At 36.0% G+C, this 18,154-nt stretch overlaps 3 protein-coding genes across 4 annotated transcripts; 1 reads left to right on the top strand and 2 right to left on the bottom strand.

Moving 5' to 3' along the window:
- Nucleotides 1–1,059: 1,059 nt before the first annotated feature.
- Nucleotides 1,060–6,393, bottom strand: LOC131778549 (lysosomal acid lipase/cholesteryl ester hydrolase). The gene is made up of 7 exons (XM_059094970.2): nucleotides 6,031–6,393; nucleotides 5,071–5,390; nucleotides 4,195–4,438; nucleotides 3,803–3,958; nucleotides 3,312–3,383; nucleotides 3,157–3,228; nucleotides 1,060–2,632 (listed from the first exon to the last, which is right to left on the bottom strand). The coding sequence occupies exons 1-7, from the start codon at nucleotides 6,127–6,129 to the stop codon at nucleotides 2,390–2,392; spliced, it is 1,206 nt and encodes a 401-aa protein (XP_058950953.1). The 5' UTR covers nucleotides 6,130–6,393; the 3' UTR covers nucleotides 1,060–2,389.
- Nucleotides 6,394–7,264: 871 nt separating this feature from the next.
- LOC131778505 (voltage-dependent anion-selective channel protein 2-like) lies at nucleotides 7,265–13,919 on the bottom strand. 2 transcript variants are annotated; one of them, XM_059094920.2, is made up of 11 exons: nucleotides 13,828–13,919; nucleotides 11,946–12,015; nucleotides 11,778–11,827; nucleotides 11,262–11,346; nucleotides 10,944–11,011; nucleotides 10,756–10,808; nucleotides 9,922–10,032; nucleotides 9,573–9,689; nucleotides 9,405–9,444; nucleotides 9,058–9,168; nucleotides 7,265–7,625 (listed from the first exon to the last, which is right to left on the bottom strand). In XM_059094920.2, exons 2-11 carry the CDS (start codon nucleotides 12,010–12,012, stop codon nucleotides 7,476–7,478), a joined length of 852 nt encoding a protein of 283 aa, XP_058950903.1. In that variant the 5' UTR covers nucleotides 12,013–12,015; nucleotides 13,828–13,919; the 3' UTR covers nucleotides 7,265–7,475. The 2 variants fall into 2 exon arrangements, with proteins under 2 accessions (XP_058950903.1, XP_058950904.1); XM_059094921.2 differs by having other exon boundaries at nucleotides 13,735–13,828.
- A 618-nt stretch (nucleotides 13,920–14,537) lies between these two features.
- Nucleotides 14,538–18,129, top strand: LOC131778557 (protein SPMIP2). Its single transcript, XM_059094979.2, has 8 exons — nucleotides 14,538–14,645; nucleotides 15,212–15,330; nucleotides 15,681–15,713; nucleotides 15,953–16,024; nucleotides 16,194–16,252; nucleotides 16,431–16,474; nucleotides 16,595–16,793; nucleotides 17,778–18,129. The coding sequence occupies exons 1-8, from the start codon at nucleotides 14,558–14,560 to the stop codon at nucleotides 17,809–17,811; spliced, it is 648 nt and encodes a 215-aa protein (XP_058950962.1). The 5' UTR covers nucleotides 14,538–14,557; the 3' UTR covers nucleotides 17,812–18,129.
- Nucleotides 18,130–18,154: the final 25 nt, after the last annotated feature.

The raw sequence follows: 18,154 nt of genomic DNA, 5'->3' as shown, positions 1-18,154 counted from the left end.
TCTAATAAAATTAATGTTAAGTTGTAAAGTTTTGGTGTTGTTTGTTTATTATCCTATTTAAGTTCAGAACTTTAAGTATCAAAATGTGTTCTTGAATCTTGCACTGTTAACTTGACCTAAAAATGTTACCTTTTGACACAAGAAGTATCTTTATTTCCTACTCACACAACACACCTCATTATTCAACCTGTTACACCCTGATATCAATATGCATATTCTCCATACCTTTCTCTATACATCTCTTAAGGAGCTGACTAGAAGAATTTGTTTATCAGTCAAAAGATTCTTTGGTTGGTGATCATTTTAATCTCATGATTGTAATGTGTGACTTGGGGTGATGTTATAAGGACAATTACATGATTGCTTACTCCTAGGGGTTAAAGAGGGTGTAGATATACGTCAGTTTGCTTGCAATGGAGAAGTTGGGACTTGCTAATCTGTTCAGGTAGCTTGCTTAAACTCTCAAACAGAATTTTAGAGTTTCTTTTGTTATCTCTGCAAGGGCTTATGGCTACTTAAAATAAGTGCACAGAAATAGACCAATCACAACCCTACTAAGCAGAGACATAATTGTGCACAGAAATAGAAAGACCAATCTCACACGTATCATGCAGAGACCTAAATGTGCACAGAAATAGAAAGACCAATCTCACACTAACATGCAGAGACATAACTGTGCACAGAAATAGAAAGACCAATCTCACACCTGTCATGCAGAGACATAAATGTGCACAGAATTAGAAAGACCAATCACAACCCTACAATGCAGAGACGTATTAATATTTCATAATGCAACTGCATACTGGGTTTAAGAAACTGGTGCCATGATTGGATATTACTTGTTATAATGATTGCTACTGTATACTGGGTGTTTTGCATCTTATTGTGATTTACGATTCTTGCTCGTAGCTGGAGAGGTTCACACAAAGATACAATGAATACCAAGGCATAGACCTACAGAATAACTGTTTCTTTTCTAGACGAACTGTAGACCTTGATTTATCAAGTCTACTATGTTAATTTGCTTAGCCACAAGTTAGGTGATCCTCAACAGTAAGCCTATGTTTGTCACAATTTAATGTAGCATATTTATCAGCTGACCAGTGAGCCTTTGTAGCAATCAAGCAACATGAGGTAGAGCAAACGACTGTAGATATATGAAAGTCATACATTTGAACTACAGATAAAGACGTGAATATGAAAGCAATCTTTGCAGCAATGAACACTACTTGAGCAGTGGTGAAATAAGGCCTGAAAAAATTTCATTTGGATTTAAACCCATGACCTCTGTGATATGAGATGGAGTAATGGATGGTGAAATCTGAATATTCATGGTTCTTCATGGGAAACTTGAATTTTTTTTCCTTTTATTCCATGCCCCAAATAAGATGAATGACAACTTGTTTTTTTGCCTTGAAGTGGGGTTTAGATTGTGGAGAAGTCTCTATCAAGCCAAGTTGTTAAGCTGTCTTGATTGGGTCTGGTTGAAAACTGTCCAAGGTTGTTAATTGAGAATAATCTCCCTGTTCATTATTAAAAGCTTGCTCTCACCTTTTAAGTCAAGTTGTTCAACCTCACAGAGCAATGCCTTTAAAAGTGAGGAAGCAAGACAGCAGTCAAGATAACTTTACCTCCATATTGAAAGACCAAAGTGAAATGAAGGAACACCCCTTTGTATTATTTTCATTGTGAAAGTAAAGACATTAAGGAAACTCATGACAGCATTAAGCAAAACTTAACTTAGGATTTAATGATCTATTTATGAAAAAATAAGAACCTTTTCATATTGAGCATTGTAAGAATAATATCTATAAAAAATAAAAGCAACTGAAGTGATCTATAAATACAGTAACTAGAGAAGAATGAGGAAATAGAAGGTAAGTTCTTCAACCTCAACTTCTAAAATATTTTCCCTAAACTCAGATGCTTAATTCTCAATTATGTCCTTGTTTTCACACTCTAATTTGTGTTCATGAAAAAAATTACATAATTATAGAACATAATTATCATATAGTGGTAGAACACTTCAAAGTTTAAATGAAGACATTTCATGAGATTTGGATTTACAACATTATGCAATACTTCCCCTAATAAAGAAATGATTAGTAATACAAATTTGTAAATCTTTTTTAATGTGATGAAACTTTCTTTTAAAGCTTCAAAAAATCTAATATTAATTTTTTCATTTATCACGAAGAAATAAGAAACCAGCCAAAAGAACTTAACCAAAATATTAATAAATCACTCACTCACATACCAAATTAAAATTTTGAAAGCAAAGCTAGTATGAGTTATCATAAATCATTTGCTGAAATGTGACAAAGCTTCATTTTTTTCTTTTTTTTTAAAAAAAAGTTACTCTGAATTACATTTTTGGTACAAAAAGAGGTCAAAGTCCATATTCAATCTCATTAATTCTCTTGATGATGTCATCATATACCACAGATGCGGCATCCAGGCCCCAAGTGAAGTCTAAATGCTGCCATGGTGCAATATATTTATCATACCACTTGCTTTTAAGCTTCTGCATCAAGATTTTCACATCACTGGGATCTGCTAGCCAATCATTTCCTCCATAGTAGAGTGCTACTGGCACAGTGATGGCAGAAGCATTGTACTGAGGAACAGTGGCCTTAAAAAAAGTAGACAGTGGTTAAACTAAAACAAGATACATAAAGCTTCAGTTATGAAAATACATGAATGATTGTTTAGGGAAAAGTTTCATGTGGTTAAATTTCTTTTTACAAATAGAAGCTGTGGATAAACTGGATCAATATCAGTATCTGGGCAACTGCCCACCTACCCCTCCCCTTACCCAACATTAACCTTAACTTGTTGTCAATTGACTGTTATTGAGTTAGGGGAGGGGTAAGTGGGCAGTTGCCCAGATACTGATATTGATCTGATAAATTTTATGATTCAAACAAATACTTTGGCCCCTGAGTTTGACTTGCATCTAATTTCTCCTTACAATATCACCCATGAGTCGTTATCAGAAATGATCACCAACTAAAGTTAAAGCTCTTGATTGTTTAACAAAATATATGGAAAATATATGGAAAATGTATGGAAAATATACATATTTGATGTTAGGGTGGCAAGGGTTAAAATTAGGGCCCACAATTGTTGTACATGTATATTTATATTTACACTTACAGTGCCATAGTGTTCTTTGTTCTTTTCTGGACTGCCATAGTCATACATTTGGAATTTACTAGACTTGTACAGCTAAAAGGAGAAAAAAATTCAGCATCACATCAAAAATAAAATATGGTTTTGCAAATACATGGTGGCAAGAGGGTTTTTCCTACCTGGTTGAAATGTACTAAATTCTTGACAGATGTTCCAGCAGGAGTGTGTGACACATAAACCGGAAGGCGTGTCTACAAATATGAATGTCAAAATGATCATTGATTACTTCTGTACAGTGGATAGTTAGGATAGGCAGCCCATAAATTAGCAATCTGGACTCTAGAACTGAAGATGCCAGTTCAGACCACAGTAGAGGTAATTATGTTATGTTGTTAGGTAAGACAATTGACTTTCACAGGTCCTCTCCACTTAATTGTTGAAATGGGTATAGGTAAATTTAACAGATATTAAGGTAATGTAAAAAATGCCCAAAAGTTACCTTGAAAGTACATCTAGGGAGGAATAGCAAAATTACTATAAACTACAGAAACTGGGACATAATCTAGTAGTTGACTTATGTCCAAGCTTAATCCTTCTTTTACCTCTTAGTGTGTAGCAGAAACATGCTTCACAGATTTAAGATAAAAACAGACTACTGGTTATATTTTACCAAATTCAACTGTGGTACATCAAAGCCACATAAGAGAAAGATCACACTTGAACAAATCAGCCGCAGCTCAGGTGGCTCACAAACATTTGTTGCCATCCAGTGTACAAAATCATTGGAAGGGAGAAAGTCACGGACTCCAAATATCATAAAAAGATCCTGCAAATAACATAAAACAATATAACCATTATGATTATGTTATAATAAAGAACATGATTATATGCTTTTTACAGAGTTGATTGCATGAAACTTCCTTAGAATGTTGCTTGGTTTTCGAAGGAAGTTTGAAAAAATCAAGTACTCAGAAAATTGTCTGACAGTTTCAAGAAATTGAGGGACATTCAGATGTCAGACCCATAACTTAATTCCAGTTAGATTGAATTTTAACTACATACCTCAAGTTCTGGAACATAATCAGCCAAAAGTTTGAGAGGACTCTTCATATGACCTAAATAAGCAACAGGTCCGAGTGCAAACACAGCTTTTATTTTCTTAGCCAAATCATGGTTTCTTGATAACTCTGCGAAAGCCATGAGGCTTCCTTGTGAATGACCAGCATAATACAGAGTTGTCTGCCCGGTTTTGTTGAGGATGAAGTTGACTGCAGAGGGGAGTTCATACTTGGCCATTTCATCAAAGCTGCAAAGTGCAAGAAAAATGGATTTGAGAAAATGCATTAGGGGGTTAATACAGTAAGGTGAACACACTGAGGTGAAACACTAACTAAAGGTGACACTACTAATACCATCCTAATTCTTCCGTGTCTCTATCTAGCTAGCCTGAAACTTAATTCTTAACACAATAAATTTGGTACCTTTGCTTGACCTTTAATTTCCATATCAACCTATTTCACCCAATTACTTCCTGTGCTTCCTTAGGAAATGAAGGAAATAAATCATATCCAAAGGCTGGTCTCTTTTTTAGCTCTGGACTAAAATTATTGATTATTTCCCGATTCTCTACAAGTTGAAATAATTTGCCGGGTTTTTTTAAATTGATTAATTAATTTTTTTTTCACAGAATGTTTTCAGTGTGTCTGTATATTAAATCTGCAAATAAGTACCACTGTTTTGTTTCTCATTCCTTCACACTGGCCATGGATTAATGCTATTTGTCATAACATTTCAGTCCTAGGCTCAGATATGACGACTTTTAAGGTCTAAAACAACATGTCATCCACAAATTTTAATTCAGGAAACTTACAGTTTACCCTGAATATAAATCCTACAAGTTCAAACACATCACACATCATATCAGGAAGAACATCTTACCTAAAATCCCAAAAAGCATCAGAATCCACAGAAAGATTGACATGATGTCTACCATATGTATTACCACGGACATTTCCGAGCCACACATCAAATCCTTTATCAGCAAGTATGAAACCGAAGCTTTCATTGGGTAAATTTGATATCCAAGTGGAAGAAGCATCCAGAAGTCCATGCTGCACCAAAATAACCGGTTTGGCATCTTCAGAGGCATAAGTTTCCTGTCTCCCGTGGGGAATTCTTTGAATGGTTATGATGTAGCCGTCAGGGGTTGTAAAGTTATACTCTTCGGCAGGGTAGCCATTGTAAATTATCATTTGAGTCTATAGGATAAAAAAACAACAACAACATTTGTTATGCACAAGACACACAGATCAAGGTCTGCCCAAAATTTCTTCTCATTCCCGGAAATTAATATTTGATTTAAAACTACAAACGCTCTGGAAAAGTGATTTATAGGTTACGTGCCTCGAAATTCTCCTATACTTTCGTCAGTACCAATTGGCCGAGTTCGTAAACGTTGAAAAGTAAAGGAAAGAGCTGATGACAGTTCAAACCAAATTAAAGCAACCATCAGCAATCACGGACGCCATTGCGTCTACATCTTCAACTATTTGTTTTTTTAGAGGCGCGAATGGAAGAAGTTCTTCGAAGCCATTTGCAAGTCGTTTCAAAGTTATCTCAATTTCACATTCTTTGCTAGTTGCTTTACTCTGAAATTTAAAATTGTGGGTACTTTACATGTGCTATATTGAAGAGACAAAAAGATCAGCCCTTTAGGTTCACTGCGGGAAAGCGCGATATCTTATCGTCAAAGTTAAAGATATCTCATCGTAGCATTCCCTTCAGCAAGTCACGATCTCCAATATTTTCCTAAATCCTTCTCCTTATGCTATAGGAAATTACGCAACATGACCTAAGTTTCATGGCCGCCATATCCACAACATAAACACACGCCCTTACCACGTTCATGTTTTCTTCTGGAAGAGGGACGACGGCTGAAATTCCTGTCCACAAAGATGCAGCCAAAAAGCAAAACACTGTCCTCTCAATCAGTTGCATCGTAGTTCAGATCGGAAGAAAACTTTCTCCAAAATTCTCTTAAAGTGCAGGCTTGCTTCAATAGTACAGGAACAATTGATCTAGACCCAGGATCCTCGGCCAGACAAATCAAATAAAGTTTTTCTGTTTCTCTTTCGTGAGTTTAAGATATCTATATCACATTTATTCTTGACGTTGTCTGAAACGTTAACAGGCCTCGTTACATCGACTACCTTTCGCTTTTCATGAACTCTGAGTCAAAATCAAATGTTTGCGGTATATTGTTACACTGGCGTGTGATCATCATGTGACCTGAGAGGCGTAAAGTGGGCAGGACAGAGGCGGGTATTCACGTACCATGTATTACAGACAATTCTGTAACAACGTGAAACGACAATGTCCAATATGGACGGGATAAAGTCAGATGAAACGGTATCGTTCTAACGTAGATACTTATTTAGATTGTCCACTAACTCATCCAAAAGAATCAGACACTCGTCTCTCTAGCGAGTAGAGTTCGATGATCTACGTAAACATTGGCTAGATGTCATGATAACCTGGAAATTGGCCAAGAGTCCAAAGATAACATTGAATACATTCAAGACGTCGAAGAATGGATAGAACACTTGAATAAACTGTTCACTTCCTTTTCAAGGCATTTTTTTCAACACATAAAAGACCATAGCTTTAAGATATTTCTAGCTCTCTACTCCTCGAATGATGTAGGATGTGACATTTCTTTGAGGCGAGATTATATCTGATGCAATTTCTTAGAAAATACTCCTTTCATTTCCTTCCCGAGGGACCACCAAAAGTCACATTTAACTGGAAAACTATTCAACTGTAATACAAAGATAACCCATGTCTCCACAAATGTCAGCTTCAACATCATTCACCATTGTTACGCTCAAGTGAGCCTGGAAGGCCCCATATCCCTGAGAGGAACCAACAACACTTCCTCTTTTAGTTTTGGGATAAACACACAAACAAAAGACCAAATAATTACAACGAAAACCACAGAAGAGAAATTAAACCCTACGTAAATGCACAACATCTTGATTACTCTTGTATGTTATTACCTATAAGGCTTTAACCAATCAATTATCATATCTCCTGAGAGAAGTTTAGCAGTATCAAAAAATTCACAAGACAACACTTGGGATAAGAAAGCAACAGGTTACTTTGAAGTTTATTCAAAACAAATCAATTGCATGCATGCCTGACTTTACACATATTTTAGCCCTTAAAGCATTCGCTCTGTAAAGCAGAAGCTTTCTCACACTGAATGAAAAAAAAACTAAATTTCAGTACACACTGCTTCACTCAGTAGTTGTTTTATTGTAGGAGAAAAGTTCACTGCCAACTTCTCAAGCTTCCATGTCCAGACCCAGACCAATTTTGTGTCCTCCTTGGTTGAGATTCTTGGTGTCAATCAGTGAAGAAAGAGTGAGCTTGATTCCATCACGAAGACGCTGGGTGTAGGCTACACCCACTTGGCTGTTGTTGTTCACTTTAGCCTTTGAAAAGAGCAGAGAGTAAAAATTTGCTTTAAAAAAGTTTTCCCATATAAACGAGATCTAACCCCTTACGGTTACTTCCCACCTTCACAGGTGTCCTTCAGGAAAAAATTTGTATGCATGCTCGTTTCACTAAAATCCTAGCTCACAATACGTCAGAAGAAAGCTTCATAACTGCAAATTATGATAAAAATCTAATTTAAACTTTTTTCTATTAAGGAAGTGTCAGGAGCTGGTAAGGTGTGAAACAACCAAAGGTTCTTCAATTGAATTTATCGGGTATTGGATGCCACAGCAGCAGCAAAATGACTGCACAGTCTTATTCGGACAAATATTTCAAATATCAACATTTTTTGACACACTTCCATTTGTCATTATTCCTGGAATGTTTTAGCAAAATTTGATGAAAATCACTCCAGTCTATATAACCTACAACTTCACTCACTCGCCATGCCAGGAGATTATCTCCTCTCCTGAAACAGCAAACCAATGGGACAATGCGACCTCCTGGTGTCAATGACAATGGATCAAGATTTCCCAGGAAAAGTAACCCATTGCAGAAATGTATATATATTTTTTTAATCTTAATTGCTCAGGGAAGCATTACAGAGGAGGACACAATTATGAGCAAAGTTACCAAAGGCAAAGGCAAAGGCAAAACCCACAGCAAAAATGGGAAAACTGCAAAATGTGCTGAGCAGCAAGATAACTAATTCACAGGCAGCATTCAAAACCACAATTCTGGGCAATTTTTAATATTTTTGTATCAAGGCTGGTACTTGCATAAAGAAAAGGAAACCTTGTGTGGTTGCCAGCATGGAGCTCTGCCAGTACTAGTGGCTTTCATAAAGTAATTTTTATTGTGTTGTGACAGAATGGTACACTGTCGTTCTTCTTTGGGCCTTCTTTTCTTCTTTTTTTTGGTTGTTGATTTTTTTAACCAATGTTTTCCTTCCATGACCAATGGTCTTTTCATAAGCAAAGAGCTTCCACATGTGAATTTTGTTAAGTGCATGATGTAAACAAAATATGGAAATAACATGAAAAAAACGAGCCTAAAAACGAGCAGTTGCCACAAAAATTCCCTCTGGGGATTCACCCAGGTCTGAGATTATGACACCTTCTGATTTATTAACTTTTACTTAAAAATACATTTTCCTACATATTGGGGTGCTTTTAAAGATTTCAGAAATTTTTTTATGGAAACATTAGGTTGAATGTTTGAATTCAGTAAGTCAAATAAAAGAAAAATCAACCTTTTCAGTCTCTGAAGGTGGGAAGTAACCTTAAGAGTAATAACAATGTATCACCATGTAAAGCTGCCATGGTACTGTTTTAAAGGATTTTCATAGTCAGAAGAGTATATGTACTTAAGGCATGACCCTTGGTAACAATGCTGCCACATTGCACAGTAGTATAATAGTTTACCTACCCTAAAAGATGCATCTTTGTCTACATCATACTTGCAACCAACTTGGAATGAAGTACTGCTGCTACTAGATGCCCAGTTGAGCTCTGCTGCAGCATCAAGGTTGCTGCTAAGCTGAAAACAAATTGTTGTGATCATCATCAATGTCACTGATTTTGTAGCCTCCTTAACTTCTTGTGAAGAGCTACTAACACAGAAGAAAAGATTTTCGTGTGAGGGTTGGGGGAATACAGCTGTCTCCAGCTGACTTTTCTATGCTTTTAAAACTTGTTGTAGTTCCCTCACTTAAGAACCTCATTTAAGAAAATTGTGTTGTTAAGATGCCATTTGGTAAACCCAAGATACCTTACCTTGTGATAAATTGATCCAGTAAATCTAGAGGCATCATTCCTAAAAAAAAAAAGCAAATTGGTCAACCCTGTCAGATTCATTCAAGCCTTTGATGTTTTCTGATCAGATGAATCTGGGGATGTCTTGCCCTTTTAAGATTCCATGTAACAGGAAAGAACTTTACTTACACAGAGGAGTGAATGTGGAAGTCACCTCCTCGATAACCAAAGGAAAAGTTGTTGCCAATCAGTTTAGACTTGGCAGTGTCATAAGCAGCCTGATAACCAGCCACCCAGCCTTCATATCTGGAATCACAAAAACATCATGCAAGAGTAAAATATATGTACCTCCTGGATAACAAAACAAGTTGCAAAAAGTTGCAAAAAGTTGCAAAAATCTTACATTGCAGCTTTGATAGTTCTACTGCACTGCAGTCAAATTGTTTCTTGGGTTCTAACTATATTTTGAGCTCAACACCAAACAACTATGGACCCAAAGGCCAATTTTTTACAAAGAGCTTTGCGGAGAAACACTTACCCTACAACTGCAGACGCTTGAACTGTTGGACCAGCAAAATCAAAGTCAACATCACCAGTGCCATGGAAGTAATCCTGCTTGTAAGCACTCTTTATCTTGGCAGATTTCTTCCTAAACATGCATCAGGTTGCAATTGAATCAGCAATAAAAAGGGTAAGTTGATATTAAATCCATATACAAATAAGGATTAACTTCCTTACTAGATTGGGATTGTGTGGTTGAAACTTTTTCCTGTTCTGATATAATTATTAAAAACCAAAGTGATTTTCATGTCCTTTGCTTAACCCTTTGACTCCCAGATCAAATTTGTAATTCTTCTTACTGTCAACCATACAATTCTTAAATGTTAGTTTAGAGAATTTTGTATTGGATCACCTAGTTATCTCCAAATTGATATTTGTCTTTATTCTCATCACTTATCTGGTTGATGTTGTATTGATATTGTAGGGAAAAATTCTGTCTTGGTCACTCATGGGAGTTGAAGGGTTAAGATTGTAATTATGAATATGACAGTGAAGAAAATAAAATTAGAGCTGGATCAGAACTTACAAAGCTCCAGACTTGCTGAACCACAACAAACCAATAAGCTTGCTGACCCTTTCCATTGATTAAAGTCAAATGCATGGTACAGTAAAACTTCTTCAGGGTAAATGTTAACCAATTTGCCTGGTGTGTTTCAATAGAAATCCATTACTACCAAGAGGAAGTTTGATAGATTCTGGAGAGGCATTTAGCCTTGAGTTGGAAGCTTAACCCTTTAAAAATGGGGCACATGCAAAGTTTTTACAATTCATAACCACCATAAAGGACAACAGTATTTAGTACTACACTCACCCAGTGTTGGGTGCAAAGCTTGTGTCAAATTCCAATTTGAGTCCTTTGGCTATCTGTTACAAAAGAGAATAGAAAAATACCGGCTTATACTATCAGTAGGCAGAGCTTATATGCCATGAGTCACATCTAGCCACAAGATCATAGAAATGTACACACCATAGAATATCAGTGCTAAAAACTGAATGTACCTGGTCTTCCACTGTGATTTGCGAGGTCAGGAAATTGTCTGTTGTCCATTTCTCAGCCAAGGTAACACCTATTGAACACAAAACATTCAACACCTCTTGTAAGAACATATGCTTACAGCATATCAAATTAAAAACACATTGACCTCCAATACATCCCTAGGGATCAAGTCTCGTAATACTAATGAGCATGGGTTAGACTCAAGCCTATTTCTCTAACCCAGTTACATCTAAACTAGCTTCAAAAATTTAGTTAAATCTTATCAGAGTCATATGAAGGTTTTCTTGGCCTGCTGTTAGGTGCTCTAGTTGTTTGCTTACCATAATCCGCATATTTATACTTTGTTTCCAAACTACCAAACACCTTTCCTGTGTCATTGTTAGATGAACCAGAGGTTACAAATTCCTTATAATGAAAAAACAGTGTATCAGCTGGTAGAGAAAACACTTCACAACTATTATTACATTTAAAATACGTTATACAAGAACTTAACTATAACATGATCTTGAACAAAGTCCAAAGTTATAATGTCAGGTGACCAACATAATCACTCCAAAGATAGTAATATACACAAACAAATACTAGTGGTAATGCTCATTAACCCTTTAACTCCCATGAGTGACCAAGACTCCTTAAAATATCAACTAGACAAGTGATGAGAATAAGGGAAACTATTAATTTGGGGATAATTAGTTGATCCAATACTAAATTCTCTGAACTAGCATTAGAAGAATTGTATGATTGACAGTAAGGAGAGTTACAAATTTGGTCTGGGAGTTGAAGGGTTAAAGTAAGATTAAAATTTAACTTCATGCATACAAGTCCATTTTTCTTACCACATTGTTTTTTGTTTTTGTCTTTAAGTCAAGCTTGACTGACCCAAATCCTAAAACAGATGGTAACAGAATTTTGACAAATTGATGCTGTGAAGCGGGTTTTACCAAAAGTGACAAGCTAACTCAATTGACAATTTCCAACAGCTCTTACATTTGGCTCTGTCTTACCGTATCCCTTTCCAAACACATCCCTGGACTCTTTACCAAGGTCATCATACTTTGGTGGAACAGACATTTTCTACAAAGAAGTTGGATAAAAAAAGTGAAACTTCTTAAAATACATGTAGTTGTTCATATAGCTCTGAAGAATGATAAAACACTACAACATTGCATGAGAAGGGAACAGGTGGAACTGTTAATTCTCTTTGTGATCAGCACAAAAATCAGTGGAAGTCTTTGTCCCTATGGTGTTTTCCCCTCAAAATTGGTCACAAAAATTCCAATAAGGTTGAATTAATGTGTGTGATCACACAATCACTGAGAAAAAAAAGTTGTATCCACTCCATGGGGAGCAAATGTTCCTTAGGACAGTTTGTAACAACAACTTAATGTCAAGTTTGCCCAAATATTGAGCCCTAGCCAATCAGAGTTTAAACACATTAATCTCTATCCAGCCTTCACTTCACTGCTTTCAACTAAATTAACCCTAACTTCTTTGCTAGACAAAAATGTAGGAAAGGGGAAGGGATCAGTCAGTCAGTCAGACTGTAAAACATAAGGCAAGTTTTTAGGTGATGTTATAAATTTATTCCGCTATTTTCTATTTGTCAGCTCCAACATAAGCCAGAAGTAATTAAGTGAAAAAAAGAGATATAAAAAAGGTGTTTTATCATTTACTACTATTAACCATTACATATTAATATCAAGTTATTAATAAACTAAAATCCTGTTTTGCTTTTACACAAAGAGTACATTTTGTTCAAGATCCTGAAGAACACACAACTAATTGCATATTCTACTACCCTTAATTGTATGCAAAACAATACTACCATAACTATTTCTCAATTATGTTTAATATTAATTCAGTATTTTCATGGAATATCTTAGGTTCCCACTTTTACCTACAGCCATTCTAACCGTAAAAAAAGTGAAAGGTTGAGATGCCACATAAGCACTTTCTCATCTACTTGAGGAATTTGCATACTTCACCATTGACAAGTTAGTAAAGTAAGGATTGAGAATACACAAGTCTTGTTCACAATCAAACACTCATAGCTGTAGTCCATAAGAGACATGGAAATTTCCAGGATAAGATAATCATCTGAGTGAACAACTAATTGTCAAAGGAAATAAAATTATCGTAAAGAAGCTAGCAAAGATTGATAAGATTTTGCAAACGTGTCTAATGGTGAGACCACACACTGTTCGATTTGAGTAACAACCATATCGTAATTTGCATTTTGAAAGAGTAAAATTGAAAAGGTATTGAAATAATTTCGTGCATTTTTCATACATATATTCGTGAATAATATAAGACTACTGACGCGTAAGCCATTAGAAATACCAATACAACATGTAACTGTGAAATCGCCGGTTGGGCAAGTAGATTTAATTTTAGTATTCACGGTTATCATAAACGCTCATATTGCTGATTTACGAGTGTACTTTTTGTAATCACAAATCTTCAAAGTAAGGTCGAATAATGATGAAAGAGTAGGGTGAGTATTGCAACGTCAGTTTCGTCAACTCCCTCGGATAGAGCAGGCGTCTTCTCGTCAATATTTTGCTTTCAGGTTACATTTCATGGGGCACGACAATTACAATTAAAACGACAGATGGGACAAGACATCACTTGCTAAGATCAAAGTCTTGGAGAATGGCAAGCAATCTTTTATGTCGCTCAACCGAAGAATTAAGCATGAATCATCGAAAAACTTTTCGATTGGCCACGCGCAACATGTGCCATGGATGATATTCCAAGAGCGCGACGATTTCATTAGAAATACACGTTTCTCACCTTTCACGCTTTCAAAATCAATAATAGTGTGTGGGATCAGTTCTCCTATCACGCTTTGTGGACGATACACTAAAATAAAGCTAGAAATCTTACCTCCCGGCGGATGCAGTTAATACCCACTCTTTGCTATTTCTGCTACAGTTGGCGGACAACGCGGATATAGCTGGGGGAGCTTGAAACTAAAATGCAGGGGCAACGTGGTGTAATCGTCTCCAACTGTACTAATCTAAAGAATGAAAGAATTTGAGGAAGAAAGGCAAAACAAACAAATAAATTAAGAGACCACACATAACGAGTAGCTTGTCCATTCATTTAATTTCATTGAGCATACTGATTACCATTATTTCAGCGAAATCCCAACCGCTACGTTCAGCGTCAATTGGCTTTCTGCATTACGTAGCTTTAAGAAAATCCCAACGAAATTTTACAATGAATGCGTGACTTTCAGGGAGCTGCTCACCCGACTCAAGAGGGCAAAGTCCTAATTCCTCCTTTAATGAAAATATTTACAAGACCCTCTTACTCGCGCGACGGGTTAGATATTTCGTAGTCCAGGAACTTTGTCCTGAAATTGTAAAGATAATGTCAATGTTCAGTTCAAAAGAGCAAATCGTCCTAGAATCTAGAGAGCTTTCTTGCTATTGCTGGAAAGTTGCAAAAAATTACTCTTGAAAATAAATTCTTATGAACAGATGATTACATCTGTTTACTGATTGCGTGACAGCGGGACACCCGACGACCTGTTGCACTCCCGGTTACTTTGTTGCTTAGCAACAGCGTCTAGGTCAGCTAGAGGCCACAGACATTCAGAAACAATCACAAAATGGTAGAAAAGGCAAGCGTCCTGTCTTGGAGAGGTTCCGACAAATACTACAACCCATACATTGGCCGTGGAGAGGTACTTTTTACAGGTAAAACTTTTCAAAGATATAACTGAGGAGAAATGGTTCAATAAATTCTTTAGCTTCGGAATGTCTCTTACTGCCACACGTGTTTACATTATTTACCGAGCGCAAACTTTCCTTTATCTTTGCGGAATTAAGTCGAGCTCAGAGTGCCCGAAAAGTTAAGCACTGTAACAGTTTTGACTAAAGTTTTGACAGATAAGAGAGAAACACAGATGCAGATGGTGGAGATAAACTGATTGACCTCATGAAGGAATGTGCGTGTGGAACCGGTCTCCTATTTCGAAAAATAGCACTTCAGGGTTCTGTTCTACTTGCGTTGGTCTAGTGATGATACGATGCATTTTCAGAAAGTTATATGCAGTATATGCAACCGATTTCTTGTATTTACCATTCTTTGTTGTACGAGGGCCCGTGTGCAAAGCTATAAAAAATTTAAGGTTTTGACTGATGGTAACCTCTATTGCACGGCTGGGTTCATACATCTTTAAGATTTTTCCATCATTAAGACCAAATTATGTTCTATTTCTATGGTGAACTCGCTGATATCTTTCTCTTTTTTTGTTTGAAAGGTCCTGATGGCATCAGGGATCACGATACAGCAGTCCTCGATCCCAATACTTATGTGGGAATTGGAACAATGTCTCCTGAGGGGTCTAGTGATCTGAACTATTTATGGAGACCATCCAAGGTAAGGTTACAACCTTCATTTAGTGGTTTGGGTGAATAATTTAGCAAAAAAATTATTGTGATCATTATTTGCTGTTTCAGGAAGTATACAGTACCTCACAGAAGAGAACCATTATGGTGTAAATTCCATAGGGTTCCGTGGGAAGGACAAAAGGCCCCCTGTGGGAGGCTGGGAAAATATTTAACTGCATGAATATATCGTCAGTTTGTGTTTTTTCGATGTTTTCTTTAAGGGGTGAGTGGTATTTCTCAAGGTACATTGATTAGAAAGGGGCTGATGATTTGTTGTAAGGATCTATAATTTAAATAATAATCATATTCAATAATAATTGTCATATTATTTCACTGTAGGGCTGTGCTTTTCCTCTGCCCAAGTCTGCCAAGGTAACTAATTTAGGTGTGAAACAAGTATGAATGGCAAAAATGGTATTTAAATTAAAAAACTAAAATTTTGAAATCAAATGAGAGTAAGGACAATGTACCCTGAAATGCATATTGATGCATTAAGGGTATAGTAATAGTAATGAAATCCTTGCAAATAATTGTCACATATCTATCTATCTATCTATCTAGCCTATTAGGCTACTGTTGTATATAAAGGGTTTCTTTATTTACTAATATAGGTTGGAGAAATTGGGTGGGGTCTTCAGTTTTACAAAGACCGTCGGCATTTGAGGAGTGGTCACCAAATCAAGGTAATGACAGAAACTTTCTCTGATTCAAATGTACTTCTTGCATTTATGTAATTAGGTTCAGATCACATGTATGCTGTCATTTTTCAGTAACCTTTCCGTGCACTGCCACATACATTTATCAGTTTAAATTAATTCTTCAACTTTTTTCTCCTTTGCATTTATTTGACAGCATGGTGAATTTAGACAAGCTACAGAGGACAGACATACTCATCTTTATCAAAATCCTTGGTATGTTTTTTTTTAAATGGTGCATTACTAACATTACATTTGCACATCATTCATTACTTAATTGAAAATGTCACAACTTTTTAATTCCATGTTTTATAATTCCACAGCAACTTATCAATAATATCATCAGTGATTTCAATTGATGAGTCCCATTTTTATTACCATGAAATCTTTGTAGGTATGCAGGACCAAATGATGAACAACCAGATGAAGCTGGTCAAGGTGTGTATTGGAAATGCTGGTGACCATCTCTATGACATAGATATACACTGAATCTATTAATTTTCAATGTCTTTGGATCAAAATTCTTACTTTAAAATACTGGTAACTGACATTAAACAGATTACCAGGTTCCAATGTGCAGTCGAAGTGAACGACACAGGACATCTTCAAGCAGATCTAATTCAAGGTCCTTCAGGTCCCATACACCAACTCCTCAAAGAGTCCCACTCTCTGAGGCCCTGAGACAAACAACACCTAGGCCTCATACAGCAGGTCCTAGAAGTAAACCTTGGTCTGGTGCTTGGTCCAGTTCCACATCGTAAGTTTTGTTTCATGTTTCATTATTGATGAGTTAGAGAGAGAAGATTAATCATGGAGCCAGACAGAAGAGAGCTAGAAAAAGTGCTCACATTCTTACTAGTGTTATTTCTTCTTTATAAGCCATTTTGGCTGGGAACTGGGCTTTTAGAAAGACAGTTATCAAATTCCAAGAAGCTCTGTTGGCAGGTTCCACAATTAATACTATGTCTAATTTTTTTTCTAGTCACTGAAAATAATAATTTTATCACAAACTTCTACTGACAATGAAATGGAACTACTTATAATAATAGTAAAGAAATGAACTGAAAATAAACCTGCAATAGAAGCAGGGTGGTACACATGCAGACCTGCCAGATTATTGTCATACAGTATGTATCTTACAGGTTGCATGGCACTAGAGCAGATAATATTTTAAAAAGTTCATGCTACAAATTTATCTTTGGCTATGACTAACCCCAGTCCAAAGTTAATAATCATTCATTTTCATATTATATGACATGAACATAGATGTGGCCTGATACACTCCAAAATAGAGTTCTCTGTACCTCAGTCGTAAAGCATCAGAGCATGGAATGTGACTGTTTGGGGTTCAAGTGCTTATGAAGACTCAGTATTTTTTGTTTGTACCCTGCTCATGACAAGACAAAACCCATACTACTTTAATTCATTTTAACTTCAAGAAGTATTTTAGATGATTGAGTTTCAAGAAGTTAAATATGTAAGAAAGGTTACAAGAATAATGAAAATAGTTATAAATTACAACTAAGTTGCTTATTGTTATTAAAATCAGGTTAACAAGAAGTGTAGTATTAGGGACACCATAACTAAGCTTCCTCCTCTCTGTGGCCTTATATTTGTTAGTGAATCAAAGCTTCATGCTTGATTTGCAAGAAATGCAACATCCAGTTGAAGGCAGATGGTGGGACCTAAAATAAAAAATCAGTCTAAAATTATATGATATAATTTTCTTTCCTTATTGTAGACTTCAAAGCCGCAGGGCAGACCAAGATCTTTAACAACAGCAAAAAAAAAGAAGGAAAAGAAAAGAAAAAGAAGGAAAACCTGTTGGGATGTACAGAAATATAGGCATCCAAGGCAATAGTGTGACTAGTTTTGAGTGTTCCATTTCCCTTTTCTGTGACAATTTTTGTATATTCCTGGGCTATGTTGTGATATAAACATACAAACAAAAGAAGTTCAACAACAAAAAATGATTTCACAATTTGAAATGAAGATTTTGACATGCAAAAGGATGTTTGATATTTTGTCACATTGGATAAAAATGAAAAAGTGAAATATTTAATAATTAATTTATTTTACATCTGAACCTTCTAAATAATAAAATGACTGAAAAAAATG

The sequence above is a fragment of the Pocillopora verrucosa genome, chromosome 1 (assembly GCF_036669915.1).
Source record: "Pocillopora verrucosa isolate sample1 chromosome 1, ASM3666991v2, whole genome shotgun sequence".
NCBI classification, from domain to species: domain Eukaryota; kingdom Metazoa; phylum Cnidaria; class Anthozoa; order Scleractinia; family Pocilloporidae; genus Pocillopora; species Pocillopora verrucosa.
Note: the sequence above shows the minus strand (reverse complement) of the source record. Positions and strands in the feature narration are given on the sequence as shown.

Bases quoted from the DNA above. Each gene is read 5' to 3' on its own strand.
- LOC131778549 (XM_059094970.2), bottom strand. From the start codon at position 6,129: ATGCAACTGATTGAGAGGACAGTGTTTTGCTTTTTGGCTGCATCTTTG. The intron at 4,439-5,070 runs GTAAGATGTTCT...TGCACTTTGCAG, and splicing joins GATGCTTTTTGGGATTTTAG to CTTTGATGAAATGGCCAAGT. The intron at 2,633-3,156 runs GTAAGTGTAAAT...ACTTTTTTTAAG, and splicing joins ACAAAGAACACTATGGCACT to GCCACTGTTCCTCAGTACAA.
- LOC131778505 (XM_059094920.2), bottom strand. From the start codon at position 12,012: ATGTCTGTTCCACCAAAGTATGATGACCTTGGTAAAGAGTCCAGGGAT. The intron at 11,828-11,945 runs GTAAGACAGAGC...CATCTGTTTTAG, and splicing joins TGTGTTTGGAAAGGGATACG to GATTTGGGTCAGTCAAGCTT. The intron at 9,445-9,572 runs GTAAGTAAAGTT...TTTTTTTTTTAG, and splicing joins TTCCACATTCACTCCTCTGT to GAATGATGCCTCTAGATTTA.
- LOC131778557 (XM_059094979.2), top strand. From the start codon at position 14,558: ATGGTAGAAAAGGCAAGCGTCCTGTCTTGGAGAGGTTCCGACAAATAC. The intron at 16,025-16,193 runs GTAATGACAGAA...TTTATTTGACAG, and splicing joins GGAGTGGTCACCAAATCAAG to CATGGTGAATTTAGACAAGC. The intron at 16,253-16,430 runs GTATGTTTTTTT...AAATCTTTGTAG, and splicing joins CATCTTTATCAAAATCCTTG to GTATGCAGGACCAAATGATG.